This window comes from Pollicipes pollicipes, unplaced genomic scaffold (assembly GCF_011947565.3).
Source record: "Pollicipes pollicipes isolate AB1234 unplaced genomic scaffold, Ppol_2.1 Scaffold_4881;HRSCAF=5763_pilon_pilon_pilon, whole genome shotgun sequence".
In the NCBI taxonomy this organism is placed as follows: Eukaryota; Metazoa; Arthropoda; class Thecostraca; order Pollicipedomorpha; family Pollicipedidae; genus Pollicipes; species Pollicipes pollicipes.
Window position 1 is genome coordinate 13,533,595 of NW_023596576.1, and position 16,164 is coordinate 13,549,758.

General features: G+C 53.0%; 1 protein-coding gene across 1 annotated transcript; it reads left to right on the forward strand.

The window, feature by feature from the left end:
- The first annotated feature begins 153 nt into the window (after positions 1-153).
- LOC119099851 (60S ribosomal protein L13a-like) lies at positions 154-6,309 on the forward strand. The gene is given in 7 exon segments (XM_037222946.1): positions 154-212; positions 3,791-3,921; positions 4,142-4,251; positions 4,916-4,977; positions 4,979-5,062; positions 5,687-5,809; positions 6,196-6,309. Coding segments are annotated over 7 exon segments (615 nt in total). The 5' UTR covers positions 154-194; the 3' UTR covers positions 6,283-6,309.
- Positions 6,310-16,164: the final 9,855 nt, after the last annotated feature.

The window sequence follows — 16,164 nt, forward strand, 5'->3', positions numbered from 1 at the left end:
GGGTGTTTCATAATAAGCACAGAGGACTTTGATTTGTTAATTACAATGATGAATGTCAAAAAATATAACAAGCTGGTCTTTATCCAATGTTATTCAAGAGTAGATAACAGCTAGCTTAGTGAAGAAATATATCAAATATAATTATGGCGGCGCTGTCGGCACCAACCGGTGTAAACTTCCTTTTGATCGTGAACATGTCTGAGAAAAAGCGGGTGAGGATTGAAGCATGTGTGATCCATTTTCCCTTGGGTTTTTCAAGGCATAACTGGTTAAATCGAAGTGCTGCGGTGAAATGTCGAGTTTGTGCCGGCGGGGTGTGCGTTTACTGTCCAAATGACGTTATATTTGGTGTTTAGTATTATGCGGCGATACCGACGTGCATGGTTATAACATAAGTATTGAAGTTATGGGCGTTTGTGGTCACTATGTCAACGGCTGTAAGCGGGTGCATTTCAGTCGCGTTATGTTGGCTGTGTGTAGTGACCCATAACCTTGCTGGGATGCAGTAGTCCCAGATCAACATGTTGCTGGTGTCAGTCTTTGAGGCTTTCGCATGTTTTTTTTGCATAATGTTTGGAGCTGTAGCCCAGGGGCATGAGAGCCCAAATGCTACTACTCTTATGTGTTTTTATTATCAGAATGATGTTTAAAAGCCTATGATTATTTTGGACATGGGGTTATTTTGCACCACTGATTTTCCAGTTGTTGGCATGTGACCTGCATCAGCAAAATTCCTTGCACCATAATGACCATGAGTAGTGGGTGCATAGATATGCATCACAGTCCCAGGTTGCCACTGAAGAAGAACCTTACAAGCAAGATTGGTGGTGACATTCATATACATGTTTTTGAGCCATACAGTTTTATGTAGGCATGTGCCTTATTTTTCCAAAGTATTGCATGGTAGCTATGTTGGATTAATATTAGCAACATGCTGTACATCCCTTAGGTGAGTTCTGGCATAGCCATGTGTGCAGAACTAAAAAAAAGTGACAATAAGAACATTGCTGTCCTAATAAGGCTGACAACTTCCTGGGATTAGACTGAGAGCCTAGCCTAACTTTGTCATGAACTTTGGCATTTGTTCCATGCTCATTTGACATAATGTACCAGCCATCAGCTGTGGCATTGAGTGAAGCTATGCCCTTATGCTAGCAGGATAGTCATTAGGTTTGGTTCAATCCTTCAAATAATTTCAGCAAGTGTTATCCAAGGGTATTTATTTTAATGGCAGACATTTATTCTGTCTGCCTTAAGTATCTTGGTAACATTTTCAATAGTTTGCAGGCTGGACTGATATGCTCATGTTGTGATATCTTATATTTTTTACTAGAACTAAATGGTGGGACAGCCTAGGTCCCATGAGTCCATGTCAGGGATATATGCAAGAGGGGCTCATTGATTCCAAGCAAACATATGGGTCTTTCCTTTCCAAGGGTGAATGTAGGATTTGTGTTGAGTTTTGAATTGGAAAAATTCATCTTAAAAATATTCTGGCAAAGTTAGCTGCTCTGCCCTTCTTAAGACTGACTCCCCCCCCCCCCCTCCCCCTCCCAGTTCTTGAGTGGTACACTCATGAAGTTGCGCAGACTGTCTCAAGGTCACTGAGGGATCCAACGAGGCTGCAGCAGTATCATTCAAACCCTGCCATTCTGTTGGCCATGCTGCAATTTTTGCCAATGAAAATATAGTTGTTGACTCATTGATATCTGGCACTCATGAACACCATTTCTGGATAATACAGCTATCAGCTGGACCTCAATCAGTGTTGCACATGATGTATTGGCACCACCGAAGAATGTTGTGTGGAACATATTTGCTAAATACAGAAGTTGTGTTGCCAAGGGCAGTATTTTCCACTAGAGTGAGTTGATTTCATCCAAGTTGATGCTTGCTTCGATATTTTCTAAAGTGTAGCATTTTCTTAAAGGTCTGATACTGACACTGGTCAGAGTGTATGAAGTACCACATGTCAAATACCCCCTTACTGGCCCGGAGGGGGGCACCTACACCAGATTGGGAAGAGATAGGCTGGCTCATTGGTGTTGTAATGTCTCAATATTGGCAAATTGGTCATTATTTGATTTCAGTGCAGACATGAAACATTCACTCACAAAACAATGTTGGAACAGATTGTTTAAATTTTTATGTTGCTTCTGATTGTTTTCATTTTTCTGTTGGTGATGGGGTTAAGTGTCATCATGTGGCCAGAGCATTTTCAATAAGTGAATTGTTGCAGACCCAGCGTGGATGACCCTTGTAAGGCAAAGAGGGGGTTGTGTATGTCCCAGATTATGCTGATGTGCAGAACTGGAGTGATAATTTTGGCTGAATTCAGCAAAGTTTGACTGGCACTAGTGTCAGTTTTCCATGGATTGGATGCAATTCAGCATTTTTTAGTGCTGGCAAGGTTCCAAGAATGCCAGCTGAGGCTTTGGTATTTGAGATACCCCTTACCTTTGTGACATTGAATAAAATTTATTTCTGCATCGTACCCCCGCAGCAGTTTTAGCCCACTGTCATGGACAAATTTGCATGAGGATATGGTTGTTAAACTCCTTTCACAAGCAATGTAACTTATACTATTTAAAAAATTGAAAATTGGCATTCCCTACTTTTGGCACACCATATGTAGATGTTGGGCCTACCTCATGGCACTGGAAACATGTGGGTTACATAGGTGACATGCACTTGGCAGGGCCCCTGGGTGCAGGGTGTTGGGGGGGGGGGGGGGGGTGTTCAACTGCCTGTTGTGTATATCTAATGCCGAATACTACTCTGAGGTAAAATATCTCAGGCATCTGCTGCAGGAGAAAATACAGTGTCCATAGCAGTGCTGTGAAATGTCATTGTGCCATGTAGGTGAAGCTGAGTCATCAGTCAAAATGTTGTTTTTCTATTACACTATAGCATATCAGGAAGCATCCAATGATTATTCAGCAACAAACAAGGTGCTCATAGTGCATTGGTAATGCCGCATATCGGGGTAGTTAGAGATACAAGTTTCTTTGATTTCTTGTGGTGCCCACTTTCACCAGGGTGGGGAACATGCAATGCTGTATGGCTTCAGCACCTGAGTGCATTGTAAAGCTAATTACAATGGCAACTGTAGCAACAACTATATTCTCCAAAACCGGATATAATTTTTAGCAACAAAGGTCAGATCCCCATAGGCAATGTAGTAGCATTGACCCAATTTGTGGTGTAAGAGTATAAAGGAGTTATTCTTGCAAATCCTAAATGTGGTCAAGTGACCCAACAAGTTTGAAACTTTATATTTATGTCATGCAACATAGGTCCAGTGTCAGCAGGGAGGCTGAAGGTGCCAGTCTGTGCCATACTGAAAAGCTGCACTGATGTCGGCTGCGCTCTGACCCGGGCTCGGCCCGCGGCCACCGCCAATGGCTGTCACGTGACCGCCTCGGACGTCCTCTGCTGCGCTCTGACCCGGGCTCGGCCCGCGGCCACAGCCGATGGCCGTCACGTGACCGCCTCGGACGTCCTCTGCTGCGCTCTGACCCGGGCTCGGCCCGCGGCCACAGCCGATGGCCGTCACGTGACCGCCTCGGACGTCCTCTGCTGCGCTCTGACCCGGGCTCGGCCCGCGGCCACAGCCAATGGCCGTCACGTGACCGCCTCGGACGTCCTCTGCTGCGCTCTGACCCGGGCTCGGCCCGCGGCCACAGCCGATGGCCATCACGTGACCGCATTCGACGCACGTCAGGTCGCCCGACGCGGCTTCAGCGCCAATGTCTCAGCTGTGTTTCATTGATTAATGTTCTCATTGCAGGCTATCGTGGTCGATGGCAGCGGCCACCTCCTCGGCCGCCTGGCCGCGGTGGTGGCCAAGGCCCTCCTGTCGGGAGACAAGGTGGTGGTGCTGAGGTGCGAAGGCATCAACATCTCGGGCTCCTTCTTTAGGTATGTTTTTTTACTAAGATCATCGCCATTGTTGCTCAGACAAAGCTGCTATTTTGTGCAATGTGGTATCTCCATTTTTCAGAGGACCTTGTATGTCAGTTTGTCCTCACGTGCATCTGCTGCGCTAGTTGATAATGTGGTAAGTATTGTATGATCACTGCACCCTTGTTCAGCTTCAATGGTTTGATTGTCTTGTGAAACACTGTCCAATGTCTTTCAGGAACAAGCTCAAGTACATGGCGTACCTGCGAAAGCGGTGCAACGTGAACCCGGCTCGCGGCCCGTTCCACTTCCGCGCGCCCGGCATGATGCTGAGGCGTGTTATCCGGGGTGAGCTGCTGTCACGGCACTGTCGGTAGACGTGGGTAATGATCCAGACATCGGGAGTGTCGGGCTATACATCGGACCGATGTATAGCCCGACACTTCCGTAGGAGCACCGTGCTTCGTACAGGTCTCATATGGATCGCAGAAATCAGTTGTTGTCCAGCTCACTGGTGTTGCAGAGGTAGTAACTTTCAATAGTGCTGTTGTCTGCTGTAGCTTTCCAGCTGTTTTGTGTGTTCAGTAATGCGCACATTATGTCGACATGCTGGCGCGACGTGACCCGTTCGTGGCGCCAGCCGATCTCTGATCCATGTGCGACACAGAAGCTTCCAATTGCAACTCACCATGTCAAGTCATCCACATGGTGTTACTAACGGAAGCGACAGCGCTGGTGCGCGGTCCCGCCCCGCCACCGGCTTCGCGCCCCACTCGGGGCACTGGTAATATACTGGCTATGACGCTCAACTCTGGACCTGTGGGTTTCGGGTTCTGGCCCCTGCCACGCCACCACTGCGCCCCACATGACACCCTCATCATCGCGTCCATCTCGACATAGCGCTGGCGGGCCGCCGAGACGTAAATCCCCAATTGTTATTATGATTATTCCTGATTATTGGAATAATCAGCTCCTGCCAGCTGACCGACTGACGGGCCCGTTCGCCACGCAGGCATGCTGCCACACAAGACGCGCCGCGGCGGCACGGCCATGCTGAACCTGCGCTGCGTGGAGGGGCGTGCCGCGCGAGTACCAGAAGCTGCGCCGCCACGTGGTGCCGTCGGCCATGCGCAAGATGCGCCTGCGCCCCGGACGCCCGGTACGTGCCTCAGCGGACGGCGCCAGGGGGGGGGGGGGGGGCACAGGACTTGGAAGCAATTGCTGACGGCGTTTTCGTGCTCCCGCTCGGATTTGCTCTCAGTGTTAGGCTGTCGGGTGTGGTTCAAGATGCACATAATGTCGACATCACGGCTGGTCACTCCTGTTTGTGCCTGGCTGTGTACAGTTTTACATGTGCTATATGAATGCCTCTCATTGCAACTCATCCTCACAAGTTATCCCGAGGGTGATACTACGAGAAGCTACACATGACTGATCAGATATCAGTTGTATTGAATTTTTCATTTGTAACCTGCTATTCCAGCATGCAGTGACACAATATTGGGAATCATTGTATTGCTGTGTGTTAACAGGACAGTCCCAACAGGTCATGATCGCTAGAATCCACGAACATGTTGCAAGTACTTTTGTATCATTTTTTCAAATGTTTGGGCTTTGTATGATGGTGATGGTCTTTCAATCATCCCTGTTTCACAGTCAACAAGCCCCATACCATTACAGTTGTCAGCAATGGCCTTTTCTCATCCACTGTTATATGTTATGAGACTGGACTGTCGACGATGCACGACTCGTGCTGTTTGTGAGCACCGCGCGTGTTCGGCAGTACTGTGAGCTGGGCCGCCTGGGTCACGAGGTGGGCTGGAAGTACCAGGATGTGGTCAAGACCCTGGAGGCCAGGCGCCGCGTCAGGGATCACGTCTACGCCAGGAAGATCGCCCTGCAGAAGGTGGGTGAACGGGAACTGACGGTCGGCTCAGGGCTTTTGTGAACCAGGGGATGTTCCAATTTCGTTTTTAACATCGTGCGATTTTGCTCGTGGGTGTGTTATGTAGGGTCGCGTGCTGTATGGGATGTCTGGAACATGTAGAAACTTATGTACAGTTTTCAATGTTCCAAACCAAAGTTTACCCTTGGTGCAAGGAAGACATGCTGTTTGTCGCCAGTATTGACTGACGTTACAGTGACGGGAGGGGGGGGGGGGGAGATCTGTGCTTGGGGTACATTTGGGCTAGCGTCGCCCCGGCGCCGACCGCTCAGCTGGTCTCGATGTCTGCTATTTCGGTGTTGATTTGGGGGGGCTGCTTTTCACTAACGGCTTGATGTTTGTTTCAGAAACTGAAGTCACGCGTTTTGAAGCAGGTTTCAAAACAGATCGCGCCCATCGACAAGGAGCTGGCTGAGCTGGGGTGCGTTGTGTAATGTCACCAATACAAGCCCTCAAGTGTGGCGGCGTTTTATTGGGAGGTGTTTTGAACGACCGGAGAACGCTAGTTTGTACTGCACAGTCACTTGATATGAACAAATTTTACACTCGGTTATTGGATCGTTCTCAAGTGAATGTCTAGGGTCCCAACAGCACTGCTGAAAGCTTGTGATCAATGTTGTACCTTGGTAGAGTGTAGGGAAATTCTGAATAACATCCATCGCTTTTGGGCGAAGCAGTGAACAAGTCTTACGCAGCTGTTCTTTCCATGTGACACACTGAATCCAACCAGCTCTAATAACTTACTTTCAAGACACTGCAGGCAATTTGACCAGACAGGATATTTCTGGAACGTTGTAACCTCACCACTTCTTCATCGCTACACTCAATGAGCAGGTGGAGCATGAAATATTCCAATCTCAAACAGCAGGTCGTCAAGAGGTCCAGGTCTCGGCAACCAGGTGTTGCATTGTCATAAAACTAGCTGATGGCAAAAGCAAGCCGACAATCGACTGCAGACAATCGCGCTGGTGGGTCGATGAGTGCGGACTGAAGCGCGCGGCCGCGCGCGAGCTTGGCTTTGAACTCCCGAGGGACCGGTGTCGGACCTTGGCAACCAGAGCAGGTGAGGGCGTGGGACCATACACTGCACCGCGTGCTGTTCACGCGGAGGCGTGCGCAGTGTGCGTGAACGCACCGTCTACAAAGCGAGAAACGACAATGATAACCCGCCAAAGCAGTTAGATGCATTTGGTGAGCAATAACAAGCCTGGCGCAGTCCATGTCACCGTTTCCAAAACCAACCTGAAATGCATTCTGCGCTCTGAACGGAGGCATATATATTTACACAGCTCCCATATATACTAATAAATTTTGTATGCTTGTAGGTGGTGCTTGACGGCAGCATCTGCTTCAAGCATTGGCTTTTCGGACTGAGCTCGTCGCGGTCGCCAAAAAAGTGCTTGGTTTAAAACGCGACCATCTCGTCTGAGTTATAATTCATTATCATCCATTGACAATTTTCCAGTACCGCTAGTTGTAAACGTCGGCGCGAAGTCCTCGTGAGTGCGTCTACGCCTTCTAAACTCGTAAAGGTAGGGTATTCTGATGCACTGACGAGTGATTCGTATGGGTTTTGAGAGCACGCGGACCCATTTCTTATACCTGCATTGCGGTCAAGTTCACGCTTGAAGTCTCGCACCACGCCGCAACAGACGTCTTACAAGTTAACGTTGGTGTTGCTGTTAGCATCCATTGGCGTCTGTTACAATGCGAACTATTTGTTAGCGTAACCGGGCCCGGGTAACCTGGTAACTGGTTATGATTGCGTCACGAACGCCTCGCCAGGCGTTCCATGTGTCGGCCGTAGATCCTCCTCGCATACCGGAGCCCAGTTTCCCTCGGTAAACATCAATGCAGTAGGCGTGTCGGTCGTGGCACCTTAGCTTTTGAAGCTGTCGTCAACATCTTGTTTTGGGCAAAAGGACCTTCAAATTGGCGGGGTAATAAGGGCCGAAATTTACTTTTTCCTTCTTGTTTTGATTGTAAAAAACAAATTGTAATTGTAATTGCATCATTTCATCAATTAATTAATGTCATTGATTGTACAAACAATTGTAAAAACAAAAATACCTCCCCCTCCCCCCCCCCCCCCCCCCCGCTGCTGAGAATCTGAATGCCGTGGACCGAGGTTTTCTGCCGTGGCGCCGCGGATGGTGAACAAACTTGCGCTGCTCGCCGGCGCCGCCAGGCTGCGCTGTTCACCGCCCTCCAGCAATGCTCGAGTGTCCTCGGCGGGCTGGTTGATTGTTATGTTAAGTAAACTCAAGCAGAAGCACGCGTTGTGTGGGTCTGTGTGTGTGTGTGTCGTCTACGTCACGAGCGAGGATGCAGGCAGAGCGAGTCTTGCCAGAACCGTAAACAAAATGTTCAACTGGAGACCACAGACTCAGGAGCACACATCATGGGTCCAGGGACACGGATCATGGGTCCAGGAACACGGATCACGGATTCAGGGTCCAGATCTCGACGGCTCGGGACTGCAGTGGCGCGAAGCTGGCTAACGGTGACACAGGAAAAAACGGACAATCATACTGACAAAAGTGTTGGTCGATGCTCGCATGCCAGCACGTGATGTGCTCGAATCATGCATGAGCCCGTTTTGGAGCGTTTTAAAGATTTACGTCCGATGTATGAGACCAGAACAGAAGATACATGAGATCAACCGCATGGTGGGAAACGATGTATGGTCTACACGCAGTGAACGATCTCAACACCGACATAGCAGGGCAATGACAAACTAGTCTCATGATCAGTATAAACATCACTAGAATCAGTGTCTCCCCATTCAATTAACACGGAAAAGGAAATATTTCCAAATTTTTACATAATTTTGACATCATCACCACTGGAAGAGAAAACGTTTTCAAAGTTGGCGCTCTGAGACTGGTTTGTCACTGCCTTGCTACGTCTGTGTAATCATGAGTCTCAATCAGTACTTCGTCATACGTCTCAACACACTTACTCGTAAGGTGCCCTAGTAATCGATCGAGAGCAGCCAGTGCCAGCATGCCGGAAGCAGTCTCAAACGACACACTGGCTTAAACCAACAACTGATGCGGAAAAGGACTGCGTTGGCACAAAACCTTGGTCGTTGCGGTCAATATCCGCCCAAAATGGTTGTGTTGTAGTGTTCCAGGAAAACCCAAACTCCCCACTCTTGAAAGGGCATGTTTTACTACAGTGTCAGAACCTACTTGTATGTGTTCTCAAGGGCAGCCGGGTTCCTTTGCATGCATTTTGATTGCTGTGCTTGACGATATCACTCAATGTTACTGTCAACCCGCTCTTCCTCTGCCAGTAAAATGCGTCAAACTGGTGGAGATATGCGACAGATAGGTGTATGGTTGTACGCAGGGGGAACGAAGATGACTACAAATGTCATGTAAAAGATACCAACCTGACGGAGACCAAACGTGTGGAAACTTTGAGAGGGCGTTACTTTATCGGAAAACAGGAACACGCTGAACCCTCGATGGAATAATAAGTTGTGTACACATATTTGAGTCATGTGTGCTAAGATTCCACTTAGGATAGCGACCCCAGAGACTAGAAAACTACACCAATGGTTGTGATACGTAATGATCAGTGTGTGGCTGGTGCATTCGCTCACGCTTTCCATCGGATATGGGCGTCGTCTAAAATTTGCAGCATGTATGCAATTCAAAAACAAACACTGCAGATTTGACTGGATCCAGCTTTACGCGAAACTTAGTCTCTGATTTGTGTTTGCCGGCATTCAGCTTACAAACGCCGCTGCTGTATGCCAATGTTTATTCGATTTCCCTCCTTAAGTCAACGTATGTGGTCACCAATCATCACACAACAATACACCCCAGCCAGACGGGTCGCCAGGTTCCCGACCAGGAAAGTGGAGGCACACGTAACATCCAACACCAGCGCGACAGCCACGGAGCACTTGGAGTACCGCTGGATACCGCCGTCGAGTGTCGGTGGGCACCGCCGCGACGGCGCCAGCGTGGTCGGCCCCACCGCTGCCGCGTCCTCGCGCCGGCCTCGGGCGACGCCGCTGCGGCACCCCCGTCCCCTGCGGCCCCGCGAGCTGGCTGCGGCGCGCCCGGTCTCGCGCCACGCTCCAGATTCGACTGCCATCGCGCGCTGTTTACGTTGGCCTGCCCTTGGCGGCGGCGGCGGCGCGGCTAGGTCTCCGCCAGCGAGACGCCCATCAGCTTGGCCGACTTGTGGTGGCCCAGCCTGTTCTCGTCGAAGTACGGGCTGGCGGCGAGCGTCTTGCTCTCGCAGTAGCGCAGCTCCCGCAGCACCTCGAAGCCCTGGTTGAGCAGGATTTTCTGGGCGGTGCGGTGCGTGACGCCGGCCACCACGGCCTGGCAGCCGTCCTTGCGCGCCAGGTCGAACGAACTGGTATCGACCAGCTCCTTAGCGATGCCCTGATGGTGGTAGTCGGGATGCACGGCCGTCATGCAGCGGTGCAGAATGCGCGTGGCTCCGAAGTGTGCAAACACGTCCACGCCGTGCTGCGGGGGGAGGGGAGGGGTCAGGTCAACGACTGTGGTGGCAAGAGGAGCGGGGGAGGGGGGCATCAGGTCATCGACAGTGGGGAGGGGGGTGTCAGATGAGCGGTAGTGTGGAGAGGGGGCGTCCGATCAGCGGCAGTGAGGAGATGCCATGTCAGTGGCAGTGTAGAGGGGGGATGTGACATCAGCGTGTGGAGGGGGACGCCAGGTTGGCGGCAGCAGTGGAGGGTCAGGTCGGCGGCGCTGGGTAGGGGGGCGTCAGGTCAGCGGCAGTGAGGAGATGTCATGTCAGGGGCAGTGTAGAGGGGAGATGTGACATCAGCGTATGGAGGGGGACGCCAGGTCGGCGGCGGCAGTGGAGGGTCAGGTCGGCGGCGCTGGGTAGGGGGGCGTCAGGTCAGCGGCAGTGAGGAGATGCCATGTCAGTGGCAGTGTAGAGGGGAGATGTGACATCAGCGTGTGGAGGGGGACGCCAGGTCAGCGGCAGCAGTGGAGGGTCAGGTCGGCGGCGCTGGGTAGGGGGGCGTCAGGTCAGCGGCAGTGGGGAAATGTTAGGTCAGCGGCAGTGGGGAGATGTCAGTCAGGTCAGCGGCAGGAGGGCGCTAGGTCATTGGCAGAGGGGATGGGCGTCAGGTCGGTGACAGTGGAGGTTTCAGGTCGGCGCCAGTGGGGAGGAGAGCGCTAGGTCAGCGGCGGTGGGGAGGGTGACGTCAGGTCGGCGGCACTGGAGGCGTCAGGTAAGCGACAGCGGGGCAGGCTCAGGGCAGCGGGTAGCGGGAGGGAGGGGGGGGGAGGGTGATGGAATATAGTGTAGGCACGTGACGCTCAGTCCACAACGCGCGGTTTCCATGAGCTGGTCCGTGGATGTCTGGCCTTCCATCGGGGTCATCTTAACACAACGGCACACACCGAGACACACCAAGAGACCTCAGAGGCGCATGAGCTTTCCGGAATCGCATGTGTTATACTGCTGCTGAAGCGTATCTGAGTTAGCAAACTGGTACGCAATGCGCGGAAATTTGGAGATCCGTTTGCGGTAGCTCATGAGCAATAAATTAGGTCGAGGTCATGAGCACCTTTCGCGCTGAGGTGCTGATGCGACCGTTTGTCGCACACTTAAGCTTATAAAACATCGCGCAGTGTATATATATATATATATATATATATATATATATATATATATATATATATATATATATCTCTCTCTCTCTCTCTCTCCTCTCTCTCTCTCTCTCTCTCTCTCTCTCTCTCTCTCTCTCTCTCTCTCTCTCTCTTCTCTCTCTCTCTCTCTCTCTCTCTCTCTCTCTCTCTCTCTGAATATTCTCTTATTTCATCATGGCATGCCGAAGAAATACAGCAACATGGTTTTTAGGTCAGACTGGGTCAAATGCTACCAATAAAGAAGCACTTAGGAGGAAAGCATTTGGCCTCTAAGCGGGTAGGTTAAACGTCACTGTTACCACGCGAGGCGGAGCTCAGCAACCCAGTGTCATATCTTCCAGTACGGCATCATGCTGAGTTAATGGGGCAACGAGGTGTGATCCGTACGTACTTTGCTTGATCTTATGGCCTGATTTTGCGTGGCATTGTGTACATCCAGCAATGACTTGCTAACAACATATGATGTAATATTGTTGAGATTTGTTCCCCCTTGTAACACGAATAGTTGTTAGATAACGCGGATGCACAAATTCCCTTTAATCACCCTGCTGACCTAGTTGGAACCCTCTAGAACTAGAGGCCACTTGAACACCACCAAAGATCACTAGCACTGACATCCAGCAATCTGAATTAAGTGCAGTTTGTAGCCGGCTAACCGACGCTGTTTTCATATTAGCTCGAGCCTGTTTGGCTTCCGAAACAGCAGGCGGCCTGTGAGGCATCCTGCTATCTGAAAAGCTAAACCATCAATGTACTAACGGAACTTTGCTGGGAAAACTGGCTCAGTTTCGCAAAATTCCTAAAAGTTAAATATGGAGCCATGTCCCTGGCCAAGTATCATGTTTGTGGCCTCCTGCCCTCGGTAAAACACCTATACCGGCGTTTTTCAACATGTTCATTGACGAGGAATTCACATAAAAAATTAATTATCTCAAGGACGACCATTCAAGTGCATGATGGCGATAAGCGCGAACGTCTCTAGCTCCATCTGTTGCGCAAACACGCGGCAAATCGGTGACAACTGGCACAAGCCATTGCCCTGCCGCGCCGACCCATGCGGGGCGCGCCGTCGCAGCCGGGCCGATCGGCACGTTTATGTTCGAGTGTAAATAAACAGTGACCAGACATCGCACCACGCCTCTGTACCAATTACTGCGGCCAGCAACTGTTTGTATGGCGAAGACCGCAGGCACGTAGGCGTGTGGACCGAAGGGCTAACCGGGCACGCCGCAGTGCTCTGTGCGCCGTGCGTCACCAACGGGCGCCGCCTGGGGACAGGCGGCCGGGACGCCAGGGGGTCGGGCGGCGTCGAGCCACGCTCCTTCTCGTCGTTCTCATATAATCTGCTACTTCTGAGGTTGACGACTCTCTGGTTTAGAAGGCTGAGCTGCCAGGTTCCGTGAATGAAGCCCGATTTTGCTTCTCGGTCGTGGTGTTTGACGGCATTACAAAAAATCGAGCGGGATCTGGACTGTTCTGGCCGCCTGGCAGGTGTAAACACGCAGCATTGCGCTCTGTCTGCTCATGGGCTGAATGGCATAAAACTGCTGTCAAACACTTGACATCGCGCGACCAGATCACGCTGTTTTGCGATGCGAAGCACTCCTGATTATAGAACGCCCACCACGACTCCTAAACATTTTTTTCTGACGTTCTCACTTGACGTTTGCATGTCCCAGACCCGTTTTTAAACCCTCGGCGTCCGGGTACACACTGAAGGCTATCTGTGTCGTGCCCCCAGCTGGCAACGTGCCTACGCACGTCCGCGCCGCCTCACCCGGCTCCTCAGTGGACCCCTCCCCGTCCTCCCTCTGTAGGGAGGAAGGCGGCTGCCAGTCCCCTTCCCCTCCCCAATGAGCAGCGTGGGATGAGACATGCCTCAACTCGAGGTCCTCATTACGACCTTTCTCCACCCTCCGTCGCTGGATATTCGACGCTGCTCAAGCTATTGGCTCAAGATATAAGACACTGGCTCTGGATATCCGACGCTGCTATTGGCTCAAGCGTGTTTGGTCCCCAAGATAGCAGGGGGCCGCCTCACCTGTCGTCTCACCATGATCTCCTCAGCGGAGTTCGTTCCCGCCGTACCTGCCACCTCGCCCCAGGCCTCAAGAGAAACCCCTCCCCGCGCTCTCTCCCGCCTCGTGGCCTCTCCCCAGTGAAGCCGCCCTCCTCCCTCCCGCCTCGTGGCCTCTCCCCAGTGAAGCCGCCCTCCTCTCTCCCGTCTCATGGCCTCTCCCAGTGAAGCCCCCGTCCTCTCTCCGTCTTATGGCCTCTCCCTAGTGAAGCCGCCCTCCTCTCTCCCGCCTCGTGGCCTCTCCCCAGTGAAGCCGCCCTCCTCTCTCCCGTCTCATGGCCTCTCCCCAGTGAAGCCGCCGTCCTCTCTCCCGCCTCATGGCCTCTCCCCAGTGAAGTCGCCCTCCTCTCTCCCGCCTCGTGGCCTCTCCCCAGTGAAGCCGACCTCCTCTCTCCCGCCTCGTGGCCTCTCCCAGTGAAGTCGCCCTCCCAGCACGCCCGCTGCCTCACCCCGAGTTCCTCGGTGAAGTCGAACACGAGCCGGGCGTACTCGGTGCCGGCGTGGCGCGGCCAGCTCCACGTGTCGCGGTGCTCGGCCGTGATGACATTGTTGAGCGTGGCGCCCACCAGCCGGTCCTCGTCGGCGTCGACAGCCAGCAGCATGACGTCATGGGTCCAGCCGGCGATGCACGGACGCAGCCAGTCCAGCACGTCCTCGCGGCCCGATCCCGGTGCTCGCTGCACGCTGAGCGCCTGCGGCACCGGAGGCGGCGGTGGGCGCGGGGGGGGGGGGGGGGGGGGCGTGGTCCGCGCGCAGCCCGCGTGCGGCAGGCGTGGCGAAGCTGAAGGTGCATGGCAAGTGGCCTGAACAGTTGCACGCGGTGACAGCAGGCCGGGCAGCCAGCGCGCAGGGGGAAGCGCCAGGGTGGACCCGTTATGGCGGGGACGATGCGGCGGTCTGCCACCGCGTGCTCGCTGGCGCGCTGGGACGATGGCGCGCAGTTCCATACGGGACATCGGTGACGATTCGCTATCTCAGGCCGTCACGCGAGCGTCCCGAGACCGCGGCTGCCATGAGTCCGGAGTCTGTCCGTCAGCCAGCATGTGCTCGAGACACGCGAACAGCTAAAAGTGCCATATTCCACAAGCATCCGCTCAGCCCACTCGCTTTGTCGTCAGCGTACAAAACGGCGCCTGGCCGCCGGTCTGTGTACAGAAGCCAGCGGCGCTGTGACGTCACCATAGGGCTCCGGCAAGGACACGTACTAGCGGCTCGTGCGCGGGCCCCGACAAGGACACCTACCAGCGGCTCGTGCGTGAAAAAGGTATCCAACATCAGTTCGACGATGTCGTCCAGGCGGTCCTTGCTGTAGGGCACGTACTCGATGTTGTAGGCGTGCATGCCGCTCACAGTCCTGTGGCAGCGCATGGGGTGGTGCATCGGCGTGCGGGATCAGGGGCGGTCAAACGGCTTCGCTTGCCCACCGGCCAACGTCACTAAACCGCCAGGATTGGACTGGTATGTGCTGCGTAGGCTGTGATCGCGACAGGCTCATCTGATCGACTGGCACGTCTGTGGTGAAATTTGCGAACAGCTCGATCCTGCCCTCGTAATTCGCGCCGTCACCGCGCTGCGGCGGCCATCACCGCACCGCGCGCCAATAGACCTAACGTGAAATTGGGGCGGGCCGCGTGATAACGGGCTGCCAGCGACCCGAAACGTTATCGTGCGTTGAACGTTGGAGGAGAGGAAGCCCGGCCCTCAGCGCAAGGACCGGTGCGCGGCCTGGCCTGGTTTGGCATCGCGCTCCTACTGCCGATGCTGGGACGAGCGGCGTCACTCTGTTACGTATACCTGACGTTTATCATTTCAGAGTATGTTATGATGCTGAATTGTTTTCATGGAACCCGTTAAATCATGTAAGAACTTATCCTCACTTTGTTCCTCGTCGGTAGTTCGTTACGAATGCACTGTTTTAGTGTACTTGACTTTAACTACCAAGGTGAAATGAGATTAAGGGAAGTACTCTTATGAGTGCGTGACATTTCTCGCATTTACATTGAACGTATGACATAGTGCATTAGCTCATTATCCTGATTATTTTCCCATGCAGCACTGGATATAACGTAAACATAAAACATTAACATGGTCTGAGCAGAACGCATTGGTGCCATTCCAACAGACTACACGGATGCTGTTTTCGGCATATATCTTATAGCAGGGCAAAATAGCCGTCATGCTTCCACGAAAATGTCAGAAGTCCAGAAGCTGCGAGCGTACCATCCTGTTTCCGCGCGTGTCGGGTGCCGTCAACCCACCTGTGCCGCCTCAGGAACAGGCGCTGGAACATTCCGGACTGCACCGACATGTTGGGACGACGACCCGCGCAGGCGTGTGCAGTCAGCCGGTGGATGGTACACTGCTGCGCTCAGCGCTAGCCGCGGGTCTGGTGCCGCCTCAGACTGCGTCCGGTGCCGCCTCAGACTGCGTCCGGTGCCGCCTCAGACTGCGTCCGGTGCCGCCTCAGACTGTGTCCGGTGCCGCCTCAGACTGCGTCCGGTGCCGCCTCAGACTGCGTCCGGTGCCGCCTCAGACTGCGTCCGGTGCCGCCTCAGACTGCGTCCGGAGTCGCCTCACACCACCGT